Genomic DNA, 21,344 nt, shown 5'->3' on the forward strand with positions numbered 1-21,344 from the left:
AAGGTGGAATTTCTCTTTTTAAATGAATGGAGTAGCAACGGTAACAAGTGAAACATCCTCATTAAGAGAGATACTTTACTGACACAGAACATCATGGCCAGATATTTACAGTACAATTGGAGGCAGGCAAGCTTTATTTATATAGCACCATTCATACACAAGGCAATTCAGAGTGCTTTACATAAGATAAAATTCACAGAATAAAACATTTTAAAACACTCAATTAAGAAGGAAATTAAAATCATAAAAAGAATAAAATCATAACATCAAATGTTGTGACAGAGCTTGGTAGCAGGTGTAGCAGCAGCATGTCCACAGTTCCACAGTATACGGTTACATGGCTGAGAGAGGCAGATGACAGATGTTCTCCTGATTATTTTCCCCATCTTCAACAGGATTCCCTCCTTTCGTTGTCACGCTGTCAGCGAAGCTTTCCATGTAGGTAGAGTGCCGCTGCACCGGCTAAAGCAAATATAACAGCAAAACGCTTCCACGCTTTGGTCGCAGCGCTGTATTGTTTTCGTAAAGTGTCATAGTCTGCCATGCTCAGAAAGTACTTAGATCCATCAGAAGGGGGTCTAAGATTCAGGGTGCCATCTGGGTCCAGCGTCAGCTGGCCTACACCAGTAACACGTGTGCCCACCTGAAAAAAGGTGCATATTTTCATAATGTATTGTTACTATGTAAATTATTAGTGATAAGCAACAGACATTTTGTTGTGAATTAACTATTAAAATAACGAGCATTGGTAACTGACTCTAAGCATTTCCTCGGTCTCCAGTCGACTGTAGGACTTCACCCCGCTGAAATACCATCCAAGAACACTGAATCCATGGCTGACCTGGAGAAACCTCTTGTACAACATCTCCATGTTCAGTCCAGAGGCCTTCAGTGGACAATGGACTTGGACTGCAGTCCCATCCGAACCCCTTAATACGAAGGGCACCGATGTCACTTGTTGATGACTCTTGAAAAGAGCAGAGTAAAGGCTGCTCAATCCCAGCCTGGGCTCTGTGACTTCCACTTTGTGCACCACACCAACAATGTCTTCATGACACTGACTCCTCAGTGGCTCGCCTACAGGCTCCACAACACCTACAATATATACACAAACATACAGTATGAAGTGGAAATACATAATCATCACTTGTTTGTATTGATCCAGTTCTGGTTACCTTCAACAACAGCATACTGCAGACGTGCTCCTGGTGTAACCTCCAAAGTGTCTTTAAGGTTTCCATCTATGTTGATGTGGGAGGCATTCTGAATATGACACACACATAGTCAGATGGCACATGGAGGTTTTACAAACTTGCACATTACACTGCATGACCATCACCAACAACATGTTAAAGGGCTGCAAAGGATTTTAGTTAAACAAGTAGGAGAGCTTTTCTCAAGCATTTTGGCATGGTGTACTTCTTTGTCAGAGACTAGTGAGCTGTCAGCATGCACTGAATGCAACAGTCCCTCTTTAAGTATTGCAGTCAGAACCGCAATTCACTTTGCAGACTACTGCTATATAATGTTAATGAAATACATTCTTACATCACATTCAATCTCATCTGCTGTCTTCTTCTTCTTTCTATACATATAGTAGCAAAGGCCTGAAACAGCCAAGCCGGCCCCAAGACACAGTGCCTCTGTCAGTGAAAACCGAGACAGAATTTCGCCATTTCCTCTGGATGCCCTGTCACGGGCTACGAGCAATCCTGCACAAACATAAAACATGTAAGAGGACTGTGAGATGACATCTTCCTGCATCTTAGCCATGGTACTCAACTCCGAACCACAGCAGGTGGAAATTAAAGCTGCAAGCAGCATTGCGGGGCCCTCGCGCACCTTGCTACCCGCAGGGCCTTGCAGTTTCCTGTCCTATGCTCTTTCTCTCCTCTCATTTTCCAGAGACGTAGAACAAAAACATGTTTTAAAAGAGAAATTTCCTGCTGGGAGGTGGCGCTATGACCGTGTCATCATATTAGCATATATATCTGTTCAGACTCGGGTCCATAGCAGTACTGTAAGATTTTGTCCACATTGCTGAAGTATGTTGGAGGTATGGCAGAAAATACTGTGTTTCTTTGTATGGGCAAATGGTCACTTTGAGGCCACGCCCCCGCCACACCGTAACTCTTTTGTAAGAGTTTTGGAATGCGTCTGTTCCCTATGGTGTCCTGAGTGGACCAGTGAATTCAGCCCAATTGGATGAAGTATGCGAGGCGTGAAAAAGTTTTGTAGCAGGTGTGACAAATAGCAAAAAATGGCCACAAAAGTCAAAATGGCGGACTTCCTGTTGGGTAGTAATCCCTAAGGTTTTCAATAGGGCTCTTGCACCATTCGGTGCTCGGGCCCTAACTATTACTGAGTGGTTACATGTTATTTCCTTAACAATCAGCCTAAACTAAACTCACTTTAACAATAACTTGTAAACTTGGCCACACTTGTTGTTTACTTGACACACTGTCTGTGTTAAAGTCCAGTTAAATGAGAATCCGTATCCTGTCGGTCTACCCCAAAGTTGCATTTTGGCCTGCCTCGCTTGATGAAGTGGCATGTGGCGATCTCAAAGTGCCATGTCTGACTGTGTTAGTGGCATGTGGCGATCTGTGGCTCACATGCCAGCTTCTGGGGATGTTTTGGTGCCATTTAATGCCTGTTTTGGACTTCATCGTAGGACAGCCTGCTCTAGCACCATGTGTCACCTCATATATATAATATATGAATGTATGGATCTTCCAGGGGTTCGTACAGCTCTGTGGCTCATATACCTGTTTTTAGCAGAATGCCACTGTCTGTGTCTGTCAGCGGAAGACAAGGAGCTGCACATAGCTAAACAGCAGCAGTATATATAGCGGCTTCCTCAAAGCTCCAAAGTCCCAGATGAGAGGAGAGATGGGCCCTGCCTCTCTGTATGAGGCGCTGTAGCCTAATGTGAAATGAGGCCTTCTGCCTCTTGATGAGGTTTGATATAGTACCATGGACATGGGATAAAACGCTGCATTGGGGAGCTGAAAACATAAACCAAAAGATAACCCGGTGATGAACGTGCAAAGGTGTGCGCTATGGTTACGGTATGAGTTGCTGCGTTATGTTACGACACGCTGCGTCAACAAAAACTGTGGCCACCCAATTCTTCTCTCCTCCTAACACCTGTGACGGTGAGTGAGTGCCCCTTTAATAGAATCCGGTTGTCACCACCTACACCACGTGACGCAAATATTCCCATCACCATGACAACCATACGACAAACAACAAATTACTCACTATATGTCTGCTCCAGTCTTCCTTCTAAGACTCTGACGACAGTCCGCTCGTCTCAACAGGTTTATTGGAAAGTGTGAAACTGAAAACAAACACATACAACGAATTACCAACAGTCAATATGCATTTATGAACTAAAACTGAATTCAGTATTATAATACGTTGTATGTCTAAATATAAATGGTTGATGAGAGTTTGACTCCTGCAAGATTAAGTAAATTCAATACAAATGTTTTAGACGTGTGTGTTAAAATGCAGGGCAGAGAATTGTTGCAGTTTGCACCAAGATGAAAGAATTTTGGACAGAAATTGTAGAAATAATGCAGGAAATCCTACAAATGAACATTGAACTAGAACTTACATGTTTTTATCTTAGGCATCCCTCCCAATAGATACAAGATAAAACACAGAGAGCAATTTGTTGATTTAAGTTTGTTACAAGCAACAAAGGTCCTACCAGCGGCTAGCGCCCTCTACAGTCGAAGACCACAACAGTCAAAGAAGCACTCGATCAAATGTAAAAAAAATGTCAACACAAGCACAAAACCACACCATAAAGTCACAACAAAGTACTCACTATATGTCTGCTTCTGTCCTGTAACTACTGAACAACTACACAACAAAAAGCTGAGTGACACGTACCTTTGAACCGCTCTCTGTCTCCATGGTAACATGACGCTTTAGATGAGCAGCTGGGACTCTTAAATAACCACGTCATAGAATGCAGTGAGCATCTGTTTCTAAATAAATTATATAAATAAAGCTGCCTTTTTATAACAAAACAGCTGCACTGCCACCATCTATGGCTCCTACAGTATATATGATTGCTGTTAGCCGTTCCTGTCCTGATCCAGACTGTTGTCGGCAACACAGGGGAGAGCGGTCTCCAGGGCAGCATTGCTTGCTGTTAAAAGGCTCTATCAGCATAGTGTAAACTTTTATCTAGGTTTCTGGGTAAGACCATTGATCATGTTTTCTGAAACCCAGAAAATATGTTATTGTGTGGAGGTATCCAGGGGAGTTAGGATAACCAAAAGCGATGTGTTATCTTCATCATTTTATACGTTTAATGAGTTGGTTGGATTCTTGGTTTTAGAGCATCCCCCTATATTGTGTTCTGTTCTTTTCAGACTGCCTGTAAACAGTTAGAAGGTGGAATTTCTCTTTTTAAATGAATGGAGTAGCAAACGGTAACAAGTGAAACATAGCTTCCGGCGCGGCCTCGCGGTAGCAGCCAGCCAGAGAAGCTCCGCACACCGCGGGTGTATTAAGTTGTTTTTCGTAATTTATTCCTACTCTACACACTCTACTTCGTACTAAATCGAAGTATAAGCGGTCAGGCACTGCAATAATGCGTCTTTTTCGGACTTTCTTCGTGGTCTTCGTCGCTTTTGGAGCACTTTTATCATGCCGCGTCTCGGCCGTGACGGAAACACGCCAGGGCTCCATTGTTTACACCAGGGATCAGCTGATGAGTCTCCAGCACAGCGGGATGTATGGCCAGCGACACGAAATCCCCAAAGAACTAAGAAGGAAACAACGCGGAAGCAGAGGGGGCAAAAGAAGACAGCTGAGGAAAAGAAGATACAAGCCGTATCTTCCTTCTATCGTCATGGGTAATGTTAGATCACTGGGTAAGATGGAAGAGTTAACATCTCGCACAAAGAGCGAGTGTGTGTTTCGTGAGGCGTCTGTAATGTGCTTTACAGAGACGTGGCTGCACGCAAACATACCGGACTCTACCGTGAGTTTAGCCGGCTTTCAGTTGGTACGGGCGGACAGGAACTGCACCGAGGGCGGCAGGAAGAAAGGAGGGGACTGGCGCTCTACGTGAACAACCGGTGGTGCAGCCCGGGACACGTTACGGTAAAGGAGCGTGTGTGCAGCCCGGAAATTGAACTGCTAGCGGTGAGTCTACGTCCGTATTATTTGCCCAGAGAGTTCTCTCACGCCATTGTACTCGTTGTTTACATCGCTCCCTCGGCTGAGGCGTCGCGGGCTACTGACGTCATCAGCTCTGTGACCGCGAGGCTTCAGACCCAGCACCCTAATGCCTTCATAGCGATTTCTGGCGATTTTAACCATGTTAATCTGAAATCAACTCTGCCCACTTTCAAGCAGTTTGTGGACTGTAAAACAAGAGGAAATAAAACTCTAGATTTACTGTATGCTAATGTTAAAGAGGCATACAGCTCCATAGCTCTCCCTCCCTTGGGCAGATCAGACCATAGCCTAGTCCACCTCAAACCCCAGTATATACCAGCAGTACAGCGGCAGCCGGTGACCACCAAAACTGTACGGAGGTGGACACCGGAAGCCCTGGAGACCCTGCAGGGATGTTTTGAGGTGACTGACTGGGATGTGTTCTGTGACACCCACGGTGAGGATGTAGACACACTCACAGACTGTATCACAGAATATGTTAATTTTTGCACAGATTCTCTAATCCCCACCAGGTCAATACGCTGCTTTCCAAACAATAAACCATGGGTGACAAAGGACATCAAGGCATCACTCAACAGAAAGAAGACAGCCTTCTTGAGTGGAGACAGAGAGGAGATGAGGAGGGCCCAGGCAGAGGTGAGGGAGAAGATTGGAGAGGGCAAGGAGAGCTACAGGAGGAAGCTGGAGAGCCAACTTGCCCGGAACAACTTGAGGGAGGTATGGAGTGGTATGCGAACCATCACCGGCCACAATAGGATCTCCGACCAGCTGATGGATGGAGATCTGCAGGAGGCCAACCAGCTGAACCTGTTTTTCAACAGGTTTGATAGTCCACTCCCTGACCACCCTCCCCCTCCCCCTCCCTGTGATGCACCATTAACACCTGTCGATAACAACAATGTACCTCCTCCTCCTCCCCCTCCCCCTAACCACACTAACCAGTCTCACCTCCCCATCAATAACATCACCCTGCCCCCCTTACCCCACCTCCCATTAACAACCCCCCACCCTCCCCCATCAGATCTCTCTCTCTGCTCTTCTGTGTCCACAGTTACCATCACCACAGAAGATGTGAGGAGGGGGGTCAGTCGCCTACGACCGGGGAAAAGCTGCAGGACCGGATGGACTCAGCCCAGAGTACTCAGGGACTGCGCCACACAGCTGTGTGGGGTCTTCCAGCACATCTTCTCCCTGAGTCTGAGCCTGATGACTGTCCCTGCCCTGTGGAAGACAACATGCCTTGTTCCTGTGCCCAAGACCAAACATCCGAGCACACACAGCGACTACAGACCAGTTGCTCTGACTTCACATGTGATGAAGTCTCTGGAGAGGCTGGTCCTGAAACACCTGCGTGCTGTTGTGGAACCATCGCTGGACCCCCTGCAGTTTGCTTACCAGCCCCGTATTGGAGTGGAGGACGCCATCATCTACCTGCTGCACAGAGCACACACCTACTTGGAGGAGGCAGGTAACACTGTTAGAATCATGTTCTTTGATTTTTCCAGTGCGTTTAACACCGTGCAGCCTGCCCTTTTGAATAGGAAGCTCCTGGACATGCAGGTAGAGACCCCACTGGTCACCTGGATCACTAACTATCTTACAGGTCGACCACAATTTGTGAGGCTGAGGAACACCGTCTCGGACACGATAGTGAGCAGCACGGGGGCACCCCAGGGCACGGTACTGTCTCCATTCCTGTTCACACTCTATACATCGGACTTCAGACACTGCTCACAGTCCTGCCACCTGCAGAAGTTCTCGGATGACTCTGCCATTGTGGGCTGTACCAGCAGAGGTCGGGAGGCGGAGTATATGAGTGTGGTGGACAGCTTTGTGGAGTGGTGCGGACAGAACCACCTGCAGCTGAATGTCACAAAGACAAGAGAGCTGGTGGTGGACTTCAGGAAGCACCAGACACTCCCTAACCCGGTCAGCATCAAGGGTACCAACGTGGACATTGTGGACAGCTACAAATACCTGGGTGTCCACATTGACCACAAACTGGACTGGTCCACAAACGCAGAGGCAATATACAGGAAGGGACAGAGTCGCCTGTATCTACTGAGGAGACTCGGGTCCTTTAACGTCTGCCAGACCATGCTGCAGATGTTTTACCACTCGGTGGTCTCCAGCGTCATCTTCTACGCTGTAGTGTGCTGGGGCAGCAGGATGAAGGCGGCCGACACCAACAGACTCAACAAGCTCATTAGGAAGGCTGGCTCGGTGCTGGGAGTGGAGCTGGAGTCTGTGGTGGAGGTGACGGAGAGGAGAATACTGAGGAAACTCCTCAGTATTCGTAACAACACGTCTCACCCCCTGCACGACACACTGCTGTCCTACAGGAGCACATTCAGCGGTAGACTGAGACTACCGAGGAGCAGCACAGAACGCCACAGGAGGTCCTTCCTGCCAGTGGCCATCAGACTGTATAACTCCTCCCCTTTCTGTAGGGAGAAGCGCTAGATAATCATGTCAGGCATCACTGTCATTCCCTCCACTGGTCTATATTTATGTTTACTTAGCACCTTACATCTCCATATTGTATCCATGTATCATATATTGTGCTCATACTGCGTACTGTACTCTTATTTTGGATTATAGTGACACTTATACTCTTATACTCTGTACTTAACTGCATTTAATGTAACTTGATACCTCTGGCACAAGAATTTCCTTCGGATTAATAAAGTTTTATCTTATCTTATCTTATCTTATCCTCATTAAGAGAGATACTTTACTGACACAGAACATCATGGCCAGATATTTACAGTACAATTGGAGGCAAGGCAAGCTTTATTTATATAGCACCATTCATACACAAGGCAATTCAGAGTGCTTTACATAAGATAAAATCACAGAATAAAACATTTTAAAACACTCAATTAAGAAGGAAATTAAAATCATAAAAAGAATAAAATCATAACATCAAATGTTGTGACAGAGCTTGGTAGCAGGTGTAGCAGCAGCATGTCCACAGTTCCACAGTATACGGTTACATGGCTGAGAGAGGCAGATGACAGATGTTCTCCTGATTATTTTCCCCATCTTCAACAGGATTCCCTCCTTTCGTTGTCACGCTGCCAGCGAAGCTTTCCGTGTTGTTAGAGTGCCGCTGCACCGGCTAAAGCAAATATAACAGCAAAACGCTTCCACGCTTTGGTCGCAGCGCTGTATTGTTTTCGTAAAGTGTCATAGTCTGCCATGCTCAGAAAGTACTTAGATCCATCAGAAGGGGGTCTAAGATTCAGGGTGCCATCTGGGTCCAGCGTCAGCTGGCCTACACCAGTAACACGTGTGCCCACCTGAAAAAAGGTGCATATTTTCATAATGTATTGTTACTATGTAAATTATTAGTGATAAGCAACAGACATTTTGTTGTGAATTAACTATTAAAATAACGAGCATTGGTAACTGACTCTAAGCATTTCCTCGGTCTCCAGTTGACTGTAGGACTTCACCCCGCTGAAATACCATCCAAGAACACTGAATCCATGGCTGACCTGGAGAAACCTCTTGTACAACATCTCCATGTTCAGTCCAGAGGCCTTCAGTGGACAATGGACTTGGACTGCAGTCCCATCCGAACCCCTTAATACGAAGGGCACCGATGTCACTTGTTTGTGCAAGACTGGCTTATCATGACTCTTGAAAAGAGCAGAGTAAAGGCTGCTCAATCCCAGCCTGGGCTCTGTGACTTCCACTTTGTGCACCACACCAACAATGTCTTCATGACACTGACTCCTCAGTGGCTCGCCTACAGGCTCCACAACACCTACAATATATACACAAACATACAGTATGAAGTGGAAATACATAATCATCACTTGTTTGTATTGATCCAGTTCTGGTTACCTTCAACAACAGCATACTGCAGACGTGCTCCTGGTGTAACCTCCAAAGTGTCTTTAAGGTTTCCATCTATGTTGATGTGGGAGGCATTCTGAATATGACACACACATAGTCAGATGGCACATGGAGGTTTTACAAACTTGCACATTACACTGCATGACCATCACCAACAACATGTTAAAGGGCTGCAAAGGATTTTAGTTAAACAAGTAGGAGAGCTTTTCTCAAGCATTTTTGCATGGTGTACTTCTTTGTCAGAGACTAGTGAGCTGTCAGCATGCACTGAATGCAACAGTCCCTCTGTAAGTATTAGCAGTCAGAACCGCAATTCACTTTGCAGACTACTGCTATATAATGTTAATGAAATACATTCTTACTCACATCAAGCTCATCTGCTGTCTTCTTCTTCTTTCTATACATATAGTAGCAAAGGCCTGAAACAGCCAAGCCGGCCCCAAGACACAGTGCCTCTGTCAGTGAAAAACCGAGACAGAATTTCGCCATTTCCTCTGGATGCCCTGTCACGGTCCTAAGAGCAATCCTGCACAAACATAAAACATGTAAGAGGACTGTGAGATGCATCTTCCTGCATCTTAGCCATGTACTCAACTCCGAACCAACAGCAGGTGGAAATTAAAGCTGCAAGCAGCATTGCGGGCCCTCGCGCACCTTGCGACCCGCAGGGCCATTGCAGTTTCCTGTCCTATGCTCTTCTCTCCTCTCATTTCCAGAGACGTAGAACAAAAACATGTTTAAAAGAGAAATTTCCTGCTGGGAGGTGGCGCTATGACCGTGTCATCATATTAGCATATATATCTGTTCAGACTCGGGTCCATAGCAGTACTGTAAGATTTTGTCCACATTGCATGAAGTATGTTGGAGGTATGGCAGAAAATACTGTGTTTCTTTGTATTGGCAAATGGTCAACTTTGAGGCCACGCCCCCGCCACACCGTAACTCTTTTGTAAGAGTTTTGGAATGCGTCTGTTCCCTATGGTGTCCTGAGTGGACACAGTGAATTTCAGCCCAATTGGATGAAGTATGCGAGGTGTGAAAAGTTTTGTAGCAGGGTGACAAATAGGCAAAAAATGGCCACAAAAGTCAAAATGGCGGACTTCCTGTTGGGTAGTAATCCCTAAGGTTTCAATAGGGCTCTTGCACCATTCGGTGCTCGGGCCCTAACTATTACTGAGTGGTTACATGTTATTTCCTTAACAATCAGCCCTAAACTAAACTCACTTTAACAATAACTTGTAAACTTGGCCACACTTGTTGTTACTTGACACACTGTCTGTGTTAAAAGTCCAGTTAAATGAGAATCCGTATCCTGTCGGTCTACCCCAAAGTGGCATTTGGCCTGCCTCGCTTGATGAAGTGGCATGTGGCGATCTCAAAGTGCCATGTCTGACTGTGTTAGTGGCATGTGGCGATCTGTGGCTCACATGCCAGCTTCTGGGGATGTTTTGGTGCCATTTAATGCCTGTTTTGGACTTCATCAGTAGGACAGCCTGCTCTAGCACCATGTGTCACTCATATATTATAATATATGAATGTATGGATCTTCCAGGGGTTCGTACAGCTCTGTGGCTCATATACCTGTTTTTAGCAGAATGCCACTGTCTGTGTCTGTCAGCGGAAGACAAGGAGCTGCACATAGCTAAACAGCAGCAGTATATATAGCGGCTTCCTCAAAGCTCCAAAGTCCCAGATGAGAGGAGAGATGGGCCCTGCCTCTCTGTATGAGGCGCTGTAGCCTAATGTGAAATGAGGCCTTCTGCCTCTTGATGAGGTTTGATATAGTACATGGACATGGGATAAAACGCTGCATTGGGGAGATGAAAACATAAACCAAAAGAATAACCCGGTGATGAACGTGCAAAGGTGTGCGCTATGGTTACGGTATGATGTGCTGCGTTATGTTACGACACGCTGCGGTCAACAAAAACTGTGGCCACCCAGCTTCTTCTCTCCTCCTAACACCTGTGACGGTGAGTGAGTGCCCCTTTAATAGAATCCGGTTGTCACCACCTACACCACGTGACGCAAATATTCCCCATCACCATGACAACCATATGACAAACAACAAATTACTCACTATATGTCTGCTCCAGTCTTCCTTCTAAGACTCTGACGACAGTCCGCTCGTCTCAACAGGTTTATTGGAAAGTGTGAAACTGAAAACAAACACATACAACGAATTACCAACAGTCAATATGCATTTATGAACTAAAACTGAATTCAGTATTATTAATACGTTGTATGTCTAAATATAAATGGTTGATGAGAGTTTGACTCCTGCAAGATTAAGTAAATTCAATACAAATGTTTTAGACGTGTGTGTTAAATGCAGGGCAGAGAATTGTTGCAGTTTGCACCAAGATGAAAGAATTTTGGACAGAAATTGTAGAAATAATGCAGGAAATCCTACAAATCAACATTGAACTAGAACTTACATGTTTTTATCTTAGGCATCCCTCCCAATAGATACAAGATAAAACACAGAGAGCAATTTGTTGATTTAAGTTTGTTACAAGCAACAAAGGTCCTACCAGCGGCTAGCGCCCTCTACAGTCGAAGACCACAACAGTCAAAGAAGCACTCGATCAAATGTAAAAAAATGTCAACACAAGCACAAAACCACACCATAAAGTCACAACAAAGTACTCACTATATGTCTGCTTCTGTCCTGTAACTACTGAACAACTACACAACAAAAAGCTGAGTGACACGTACCTTTGAACCGCTCTCTGTCTCCATGGTAACATGACGCTTTAGATGAGCAGCTGGGACTCTTAAATAACCACGTCATAGAATGCAGTGAGCATCTGTTTCTAAATAAATTATATAAATAAAGCTGCCTTTTTATAACAAAACAGCTGCACTGCCACCATCTATGGCTCCTACAGTATATATGACTGCTGTTAGCCGTTCCTGTCCTGATCCAGACTGTTGTCGGCAACACAGGGGAGAGCAGTCTCCAGGGCAGCATTGCTTGCTGTTAAAAGGCTCTATCAGCATAGTGTAAACTTTTATCTAGGTTTCTGGGTAAGACCATTGATCATGTTTTCTGAAACCCAGAAAATATGTTATTGTGTGGAGGTATCCAGGGGAGTTAGGATAACCAAAAGCGATGTGTTATCTTCATCATTTTATACGTTTAATGAGTTGGTTGGATTCTTGGTTTTAGAGCATCCCCCTATATTGTGTTCTGTTCTTTTCAGACTACCTGTAAACAGTTAGAATGTGGAATTTCTCTTTTTAAATGAATGGAGTAGCAAACGGTAACAAGTGAAACATAGCTTCCGGCGCGGCCTCGCGGTAGCAGCCAGCCAGAGAAGCTCCGCACACCGCGGGTGTATTAAGTTGTTTTTCGTAATTTATTCCTACTCTACACACTCTACTTCGTACTAAATCGAAGTATAAGCGGTCAGGCACTGCAATAATGCGTCTTTTTCGGACTTTCTTCGTGGTCTTCGTCGCTTTTGGAGCACTTTTATCATGCCGCGTCTCGGCCGTGACGGAAACACGCCAGGGCTCCATTGTTTACACCAGGGATCAGCTGATGAGTCTCCAGCACAGCGGGATGTATGGCCAGCGACACGAAATCCCCAAAGAACTAAGAAGGAAACAACGTGGAAGCAGAGGGGGCAAAAGAAGACAGCTGAGGAAAAGAAGATACAAGCCGTATCTTCCTTCTATCGTCATGGGTAATGTTAGATCACTGGGTAAGATGGAAGAGTTAACATCTCGCACAAAGAGCGAGTGTGTGTTTCGTGAGGCGTCTGTAATGTGCTTTACAGAGACGTGGCTGCACGCAAACATACCGGACTCTACCGTGAGTTTAGCCGGCTTTCAGTTGGTACGGGCGGACAGGAACTGCACCGAGAGCGGCAGGAAGAAAGGAGGGGGACTGGCGCTCTACGTGAACAACCGGTGGTGCAGCCCGGGACACGTTACGGTAAAGGAGCGTGTGTGCAGCCCGGACATTGAACTGCTAGCGGTGAGTCTACGTCCGTATTATTTGCCCAGAGAGTTCTCTCACGCCATTGTACTCGTTGTTTACATCGCTCCCTCGGCTGAGGCGTCGCGGGCTACTGACGTCATCAGCTCTGTGACCGCGAGGCTTCAGACCCAGCACCCTAATGCCTTCATAGCGATTTCTGGCGATTTTAACCGTGTTAATCTGAAATCAACTCTGCCCACTTTCAAGCAGTTTGTGGACTGTAAAACAAGAGAAAATAAAACTCTAGATTTACTGTATGCTAATGTTAAAGAGGCATACAGCTCCATAGCTCTCCCTCCCTTGGGCAGATCAGACCATAGCCTAGTCCACCTCAAACCCCAGTATATACCAGCAGTACAGCGGCAGCCGGTGACCACCAAAACTGTACGGAGGTGGACACCGGAAGCCCTGGAGACCCTGCAGGGATGTTTTGAGGTGACTGACTGGGATGTGTTCTGTGACACCCACGGTGAGGATGTAGACACACTCACAGACTGTATCACAGAATATGTTAATTTTTGTACAGATTCTCTAATCCCCACCAGGTCAATACGCTGCTTTCCAAACAATAAACCATGGGTGACAAAGGACATCAAGGCATCACTCAACAGAAAGAAGACAGCCTTCTTGAGTGGAGACAGAGAGGAGATGAGGAGGGCCCAGGCAGAGGTGAGGGAGAAGATTGGAGAGGGCAAGGAGAGCTACAGGAGGAAGCTGGAGAGCCAACTTGCCCGGAACAACTTGAGGGAGGTATGGAGTGGTATGCGAACCATCACCGGCCACAATAGGATCTCCGACCAGCTGATGGATGGAGATCTGCAGGAGGCCAACCAGCTGAACCTGTTTTTCAACAGGTTTGATAGTCCACTCCCTGACCACCCTCCCCCCCCCCCCCCCTGTGATGCACCATTAACACCTGTCGATAACAACAATGTACCTCCTCCTCCTCCCCCTCCCCCTAACCACACTAACCAGTCTCACCTCCCCATCAATAACATCACCCTGCCCCCCTTACCCCACCTCCCATTAACAACCCCCCACCCTCCCCCATCAGATCTCTCTCTCTGCTCTTCTGTGTCCACAGTTACCATCACCACAGAAGATGTGAGGAGGGAGTTCAGTCGCCTACGACCGGGAAAAGCTGCAGGACCGGACGGACTCAGCCCCAGAGTACTCAGGGACTGTGCCACACAGCTGTGTGGGGTCTTCCAGCACATCTTCTCCCTGAGTCTGAGCCTGATGACTGTCCCTGCCCTGTGGAAGACAACATGCCTTGTTCCTGTGCCCAAGACCAAACATCCGAGCACACACAGCGACTACAGACCAGTTGCTCTGACTTCACATGTGATGAAGTCTCTGGAGAGGCTGGTCCTGAAACACCTGCGTGCTGTTGTGGAACCATCGCTGGACCCCCTGCAGTTTGCTTACCAGCCCCGTATTGGAGTGGAGGACGCCATCATCTACCTGCTGCACAGAGCACACACCTACTTGGAGGAGGCAGGTAACACTGTTAGAATCATGTTCTTTGATTTTTCCAGTGCGTTTAACACCGTGCAGCCTGCCCTTTTGAATAGGAAGCTCCTGGACATGCAGGTAGAGACCCCACTGGTCACCTGGATCACTAACTATCTTACAGGTCGACCACAATTTGTGAGGCTGAGGAACACCGTCTCGGACACGATAGTGAGCAGCACGGGGGCACCCCAGGGCACGGTACTGTCTCCATTCCTGTTCACACTCTATACATCGGACTTCAGACACTGCTCACAGTCCTGCCACCTGCAGAAGTTCTCGGATGACTCTGCCATTGTGGGCTGTACCAGCAGAGGTCGGGAGGCGGAGTATATGAGTGTGGTGGACAGCTTTGTGGAGTGGTGCGGACAGAACCACCTGCAGCTGAATGTCACAAAGACAAGAGAGCTGGTGGTGGACTTCAGGAAGCACCAGACACTCCCAAACCCGGTCAGCATCAAGGGTACCAACGTGGACATTGTGGACAGCTACAAATACCTGGGTGTCCACATTGACCACAAACTGGACTGGTCCACAAACGCAGAGGCAATATACAGGAAGGGACAGAGTCGCCTGTATCTACTGAGGAGACTCAGGTCCTTTAACGTCTGCCAGACCATGCTGCAGATGTTTTACCACTCGGTGGTCTCCAGCGTCATCTTCTACGCTGTAGTGTGCTGGGGCAGCAGGATGAAGGCGGCCGACACCAACAGACTCAACAAGCTCATTAGGAAGGCTGGCTCGGTGCTGGGAGTGGAGCTGGAGTCTGTGGTGGAGGTGACGGAGAGGAGGATACTGAGGAAACTCCTCAGTATTCGTAACAACACGTCTCACCCCCTGCACGACACACTGCTGTCCTACAGGAGCACATTCAGCGGTAGACTGAGACTACTGAGGAGCAGCACAGAACGCCACAGGAGGTCCTTCCTGCCAGTGGCCATCAGACTGTATAACTCCTCCCCTTTCTGTAGGGAGAAGCGCTAGATAATCATGTCAGGCATCACTGTCATTCCCTCCACTGGTCTATATTTATGTTTACTTAGCACCTTACATCTCCATATTGTATCCATGTATCATATATTGTGCTCATACTGCGTACTGTACTCTTATTTTGGATTATAGTGACACTTATACTCTTATACTCTGTACTTAACTGCATTTAATGTAACTTGATACCTCTGGCACAAGAATTTCCTTCGGGATTAATAAAGTTTTATCTTATCTTATCTTATCTTATCCTCATTAAGAGAGATACTTTACTGACACAGAACATCATGGCCAGATATTTACAGTACAATTGGAGGCAAGGCAAGCTTTATTTATATAGCACCATTCATACACAAGGCAATTCAGAGTGCTTTACATAAGATAAAATCACAGAATAAAACATTTTAAAACACTCAATTAAGAAGGAAATTAAAATCATAAAAAGAATAAAATCATAACATCAAATGTTGTGACAGAGCTTGGTAGCAGGTGTAGCAGCAGCATGTCCACAGTTCCACAGTATACGGTTACATGGCTGAGAGAGGCAGATGACAGATGTTCTCCTGATTATTTTCCCCATCTTCAACAGGATTCCCTCCTTTCGTTGTCACGCTGTCAGCGAAGCTTTCCATGTAGGTAGAGTGCCGCTGCACCGGCTAAAGCAAATATAACAGCAAAACGCTTCCACGCTTTGGTCGCAGCGCTGTATTGTTTTCGTAAAGTGTCATAGTCTGCCATGCTCAGAAAGTACTTAGATCCATCAGAAGGGGGTCTAAGATTCAGGGTGCCATCTGGGTCCAGCGTCAGCTGGCCTACACCAGTAACACGTGTGCCCACCTGAAAAAAGGTGCATATTTTCATAATATATTGTTACTATGTAAATTATTAGTGATAAGCAACAGACATTTTGTTGTGAATTAACTATTAAAATAACGAGCATTGGTAACTGACTCTAAGCATTTCCTCGGTCTCCAGTCGACTGTAGGACTTCACCCCGCTGAAATACCATCCAAGAACACTGAATCCATGGCTGACCTGGAGAAACCTCTTGTACAACATCTCCATGTTCAGTCCAGAGGCCTTCAGTGGACAATGGACTTGGACTGCAGTCCCATCCGAACCCCTTAATACGAAGGGCACCGATGTCACTTGTTTGTGCAAGACTGGCTTATCATGACTCTTGAAAAGAGCAGAGTAAAGGCTGCTCAATCCCAGCCTGGGCTCTGTGACTTCCACTTTGTGCACCACACCAACAATGTCTTCATGACACTGACTCCTCAGTGGCTCGCCTACAGGCTCCACAACACCTACAATATATACACAAACATACAGTATGAAGTGGAAATACATAATCATCACTTGTTTGTATTGATCCAGTTCTGGTTACCTTCAACAACAGCATACTGCAAACGTGCTCCTGGTGTAACCTCCAAAGTGTCTTTAAGGTTTCCATCTATGTTGATGTGGGAGGCATTCTGAATATGACACACACATAGTCAGATGGCACATGGAGGTTTTACAAACTTGCACATTACACTGCATGACCATCACCAACAACATGTTAAAGGGCTGCAAAGGATTTTAGTTAAACAAGTAGGAGAGCTTTTCTCAAGCATTTTTGCATGGTGTACTTCTTTGTCAGAGACTAGTGAGCTGTCAGCATGCACTGAATGCAACAGTCCCTCTGTAAGTATTAGCAGTCAGAACCGCAATTCACTTTGCAGACTACTGCTATATAATGTTAATGAAATACATTCTTACTCACATCAAGCTCATCTGCTGTCTTCTTCTTCTTTCTATACATATAGTAGCAAAGGCCTGAAACAGCCAAGCCGGCCCCAAGACACAGTGCCTCTGTCAGTGAAAAACCGAGACAGAATTTCGCCATTTCCTCTGGATGCCCTGTCACGGTCCTAAGAGCAATCCTGCACAAACATAAAACATGTAAGAGGACTGTGAGATGCATCTTCCTGCATCTTAGCCATGTACTCAACTCCGAACCAACAGCAGGTGGAAATTAAAGCTGCAAGCAGCATTGCGGGCCCTCGCGCACCTTGCGACCCGCAGGGCCATTGCAGTTTCCTGTCCTATGCTCTTCTCTCCTCTCATTTCCAGAGACGTAGAACAAAAACATGTTTAAAAGAGAAATTTCCTGCTGGGAGGTGGCGCTATGACCGTGTCATCATATTAGCATCTGTTCAGACTCGGGTCCATAGCAGTACTGTAAGATTTTGTCCACATTGCATGAAGTATGTTGGAGGTATGGCAGAAAATACTGTGTTTCTTTGTATTGGCAAATGGTCAACTTTGAGGCCACGCCCCCGCCACACCGTAACTCTTTTGTAAGAGTTTTGGAATGCGTCTGTTCCCTATGGTGTCCTGAGTGGACACAGTGAATTTCAGCCCAATTGGATGAAGTATGCGAGGCGTGAAAAGTTTTGTAGCAGGGTGACAAATAGGCAAAAAATGGCCACAAAAGTCAAAATGGCGGACTTCCTGTTGGGTAGTAATCCCTAAGGTTTCAATAGGGCTCTTGCACCATTCGGTGCTCGGGCCCTAACTATTACTGAGTGGTTACATGTTATTTCCTTAACAATCAGCCCTAAACTAAACTCACTTTAACAATAACTTGTAAACTTGGCCACACTTGTTGTTACTTGACACACTGTCTGTGTTAAAAGTCCAGTTAAATGAGAATCCGTATCCTGTCGGTCTACCCCAAAGTGGCATTTGGCCTGCCTCGCTTGATGAAGTGGCATGTGGCGATCTCAAAGTGCCATGTCTGACTGTGTTAGTGGCATGTGGCGATCTGTGGCTCACATGCCAGCTTCTGGGGATGTTTTGGTGCCATTTAATGCCTGTTTTGGACTTCATCAGTAGGACAGCCTGCTCTAGCACCATGTGTCACTCATATATTATAATATATGAATGTATGGATCTTCCAGGGGTTCGTACAGCTCTGTGGCTCATATACCTGTTTTTAGCAGAATGCCACTGTCTGTGTCTGTCAGCGGAAGACAAGGAGCTGCACATAGCTAAACAGCAGCAGTATATATAGCGGCTTCCTCAAAGCTCCAAAGTCCCAGATGAGAGGAGAGATGGGCCCTGCCTCTCTGTATGAGGCGCTGTAGCCTAATGTGAAATGAGGCCTTCTGCCTCTTGATGAGGTTTGATATAGTACATGGACATGGGATAAAACGCTGCATTGGGGAGATGAAAACATAAACCAAAAGAATAACCCGGTGATGAACGTGCAAAGGTGTGCGCTATGGTTACGGTATGATGTGCTGCGTTATGTTACGACACGCTGCGGTCAACAAAAACTGTGGCCACCCAGCTTCTTCTCTCCTCCTAACACCTGTGACGGTGAGTGAGTGCCCCTTTAATAGAATCCGGTTGTCACCACCTACACCACGTGACGCAAATATTCCCCATCACCATGACAACCATACGACAAACAACAAATTACTCACTATATGTCTGCTCCAGTCTTCCTTCTAAGACTCTGACGACAGTCCGCTCGTCTCAACAGGTTTATTGGAAAGTGTGAAACTGAAAACAAACACATACAACGAATTACCAACAGTCAATATGCATTTATGAACTAAAACTGAATTCAGTATTATTAATACGTTGTATGTCTAAATATAAATGGTTGATGAGAGTTTGACTCCTGCAAGATTAAGTAAATTCAATACAAATGTTTTAGACGTGTGTGTTAAATGCAGGGCAGAGAATTGTTGCAGTTTGCACCAAGATGAAAGAATTTTGGACAGAAATTGTAGAAATAATGCAGGAAATCCTACAAATCAACATTGAACTAGAACTTACATGTTTTTATCTTAGGCATCCCTCCCAATAGATACAAGATAAAACACAGAGAGCAATTTGTTGATTTAAGTTTGTTACAAGCAACAAAGGTCCTACCAGCGGCTAGCGCCCTCTACAGTCGAAGACCACAACAGTCAAAGAAGCACTCGATCAAATGTAAAAAAATGTCAACACAAGCACAAAACCACACCATAAAGTCACAACAAAGTACTCACTATATGTCTGCTTCTGTCCTGTAACTACTGAACAACTACACAACAAAAAGCTGAGTGACACGTACCTTTGAACCGCTCTCTGTCTCCATGGTAACATGACGCTTTAGATGAGCAGCTGGGACTCTTAAATAACCACGTCATAGAATGCAGTGAGCATCTGTTTCTAAATAAATTATATAAATAAAGCTGCCTTTTTATAACAAAACAGCTGCACTGCCACCATCTATGGCTCCTACAGTATATATGATTGCTGTTAGCCGTTCCTGTCCTGATCCAGACTGTTGTCGGCAACACAGGGGAGAGCGGTCTCCAGGGCCGAAGGGCGGTGTCCTCCGGGGCCAACTCCCTAACCCTGACTCGGTAGCAAAGAAGGATGGAGGTGGTGGTGCACTGAGTACTAATGAGGAGCATTATTTCCAGCTGTGCTGAATGAACACCAGAGAGAACACAGCAGCTCTTCACTCCAACATGCAGCCTTTTGCAACCCACATAACACAGACAGCGTCTCACTTCCTGTCACCGCTTTATTGTGGCGGGGTGTGTCCCTTTAACTTCCGGGGCACAACCCCGCGTTTCCTCTCGCTCCATGGCCGCTGCCGTCCCTGTGCTTGGCGTGCTCCGGTTAGCATTCTGGCAAAAGTAACGATTAAAGTGCTTCATGACCCAAACGAACCGCGCCGATTGAATCTAAATCATCTCCGTAAATATCCACTCAGCGGCGAGTCATTTATTGACCCTGCGAACTTTGGTTTATTATCGAATGCGGTGCCGCGGTCATTCACAAAGCCTATAGGCTAACCGCTAGGCTAATGGCTAAGCTAACGTTGTTAATACCGGTCTTTATTTTAATAGACCGTGCTATTTGTGTTACTTTTATGGCCGAACGTTCGGCATAGTGTTAGAATATCGACTGAATTCTTTATTATTGGTTGTTTTGTTCGTTTTGTATAGTTTTTGTTGCTTTTGTGGTTAAAGCCAAACCGGCCTATGGTGCTTCTGAACTGACCCATCGACATGCACAAACAAATTGTTTGTTTACCTAAACATTTAAATGTTATGAACCTGTGATTAGCTTATTGCTGATTTAATTTGATTTATTATAAAGTGCATCATTAGCTTCACCTTTACCCAAAGCTTGAAAGTTGAATGATTGATTTATAAATGTTATCATTAAATAACCTGAGCGTTATATGCTGTATGACCAATAGCATTGATGGTATTATTTATTCATCATTATGCATCGTTATGTATGGATGTATTTATTTACTTTCTTGATGGAAGATCATTTCATTCATACTGAATTTTAATGTGTGTGTTTGACCTTGTTTAGGTCAGGTTTTTTCCTTTAGCTTGAAATCCAGTTCAACATGGCGAGCTGCCCGATCACCCTGTGACGCTGTAGGATTATAAAAACCTTTTTTTTGGCCTCCTACTACGGACCTATTTGAGTTTTCCCCATTTTTTTTTCTTGAACTCAAACCTTTTTTTGGAACATTGAATGAACTATTGTTTCCTGAATGAACTGAAATATGGACAGAACTGCAGAGTGACCTTCTGTCATCACAGTTTGGATTGTTTATTGTGCATATTATTACTGAATACCTGTTTATATATATTACATAGTAATAAATACATTTATTATCATTCATAACTTGCTGTTACTGTCCTATTGCATATCTGCTTATTACATGACAATAATATATTTATTTGAGCTCTATTATTTTCTTTGGTGTCTTATTCAC

The 21,344-nt window shown here is 45.5% G+C and overlaps 3 protein-coding genes across 4 annotated transcripts; all 3 read right to left on the bottom strand.

Moving 5' to 3' along the window:
- Positions 1-388: 388 nt before the first annotated feature.
- On the bottom strand, positions 389-1,773 carry LOC114429919 (mitochondrial ubiquitin ligase activator of nfkb 1-A-like). The gene is made up of 4 exons (XM_028398524.1): positions 1,549-1,773; positions 1,176-1,263; positions 758-1,095; positions 389-643 (listed from the first exon to the last, which is right to left on the bottom strand). The coding sequence occupies exons 1-4, from the start codon at positions 1,771-1,773 to the stop codon at positions 422-424; spliced, it is 873 nt and encodes a 290-aa protein (XP_028254325.1). The 3' UTR covers positions 389-421.
- Positions 1,774-8,168: 6,395 nt separating this feature from the next.
- Positions 8,169-11,803, bottom strand: LOC114429803 (mitochondrial ubiquitin ligase activator of nfkb 1-A-like). Of its 2 annotated transcripts, none has more exons than XM_028398450.1 (6): positions 11,788-11,803; positions 11,150-11,228; positions 9,436-9,595; positions 9,058-9,145; positions 8,622-8,977; positions 8,169-8,507 (listed from the first exon to the last, which is right to left on the bottom strand). In XM_028398450.1, exons 3-6 carry the CDS (start codon positions 9,556-9,558, stop codon positions 8,307-8,309), a joined length of 768 nt encoding a protein of 255 aa, XP_028254251.1. In that variant the 5' UTR covers positions 9,559-9,595; positions 11,150-11,228; positions 11,788-11,803; the 3' UTR covers positions 8,169-8,306. The 2 variants fall into 2 exon arrangements, with proteins under 2 accessions (XP_028254251.1, XP_028254250.1); XM_028398449.1 differs by lacking the exon at positions 11,788-11,803 and adding an exon at positions 11,723-11,760.
- Positions 11,804-16,138: 4,335 nt separating this feature from the next.
- LOC114429799 (mitochondrial ubiquitin ligase activator of nfkb 1-A-like) lies at positions 16,139-19,640 on the bottom strand. Its single transcript, XM_028398445.1, has 6 exons — positions 19,603-19,640; positions 19,030-19,108; positions 17,322-17,481; positions 16,944-17,031; positions 16,508-16,863; positions 16,139-16,393 (listed from the first exon to the last, which is right to left on the bottom strand). The coding sequence occupies exons 3-6, from the start codon at positions 17,442-17,444 to the stop codon at positions 16,172-16,174; spliced, it is 789 nt and encodes a 262-aa protein (XP_028254246.1). The 5' UTR covers positions 17,445-17,481; positions 19,030-19,108; positions 19,603-19,640; the 3' UTR covers positions 16,139-16,171.
- Positions 19,641-21,344: the final 1,704 nt, after the last annotated feature.

This window comes from Parambassis ranga, unplaced genomic scaffold (genome assembly GCF_900634625.1).
Source record: "Parambassis ranga unplaced genomic scaffold, fParRan2.1 scaffold_21_arrow_ctg1, whole genome shotgun sequence".
NCBI lineage: Eukaryota > Metazoa > Chordata > Actinopteri > Ambassidae > Parambassis > Parambassis ranga.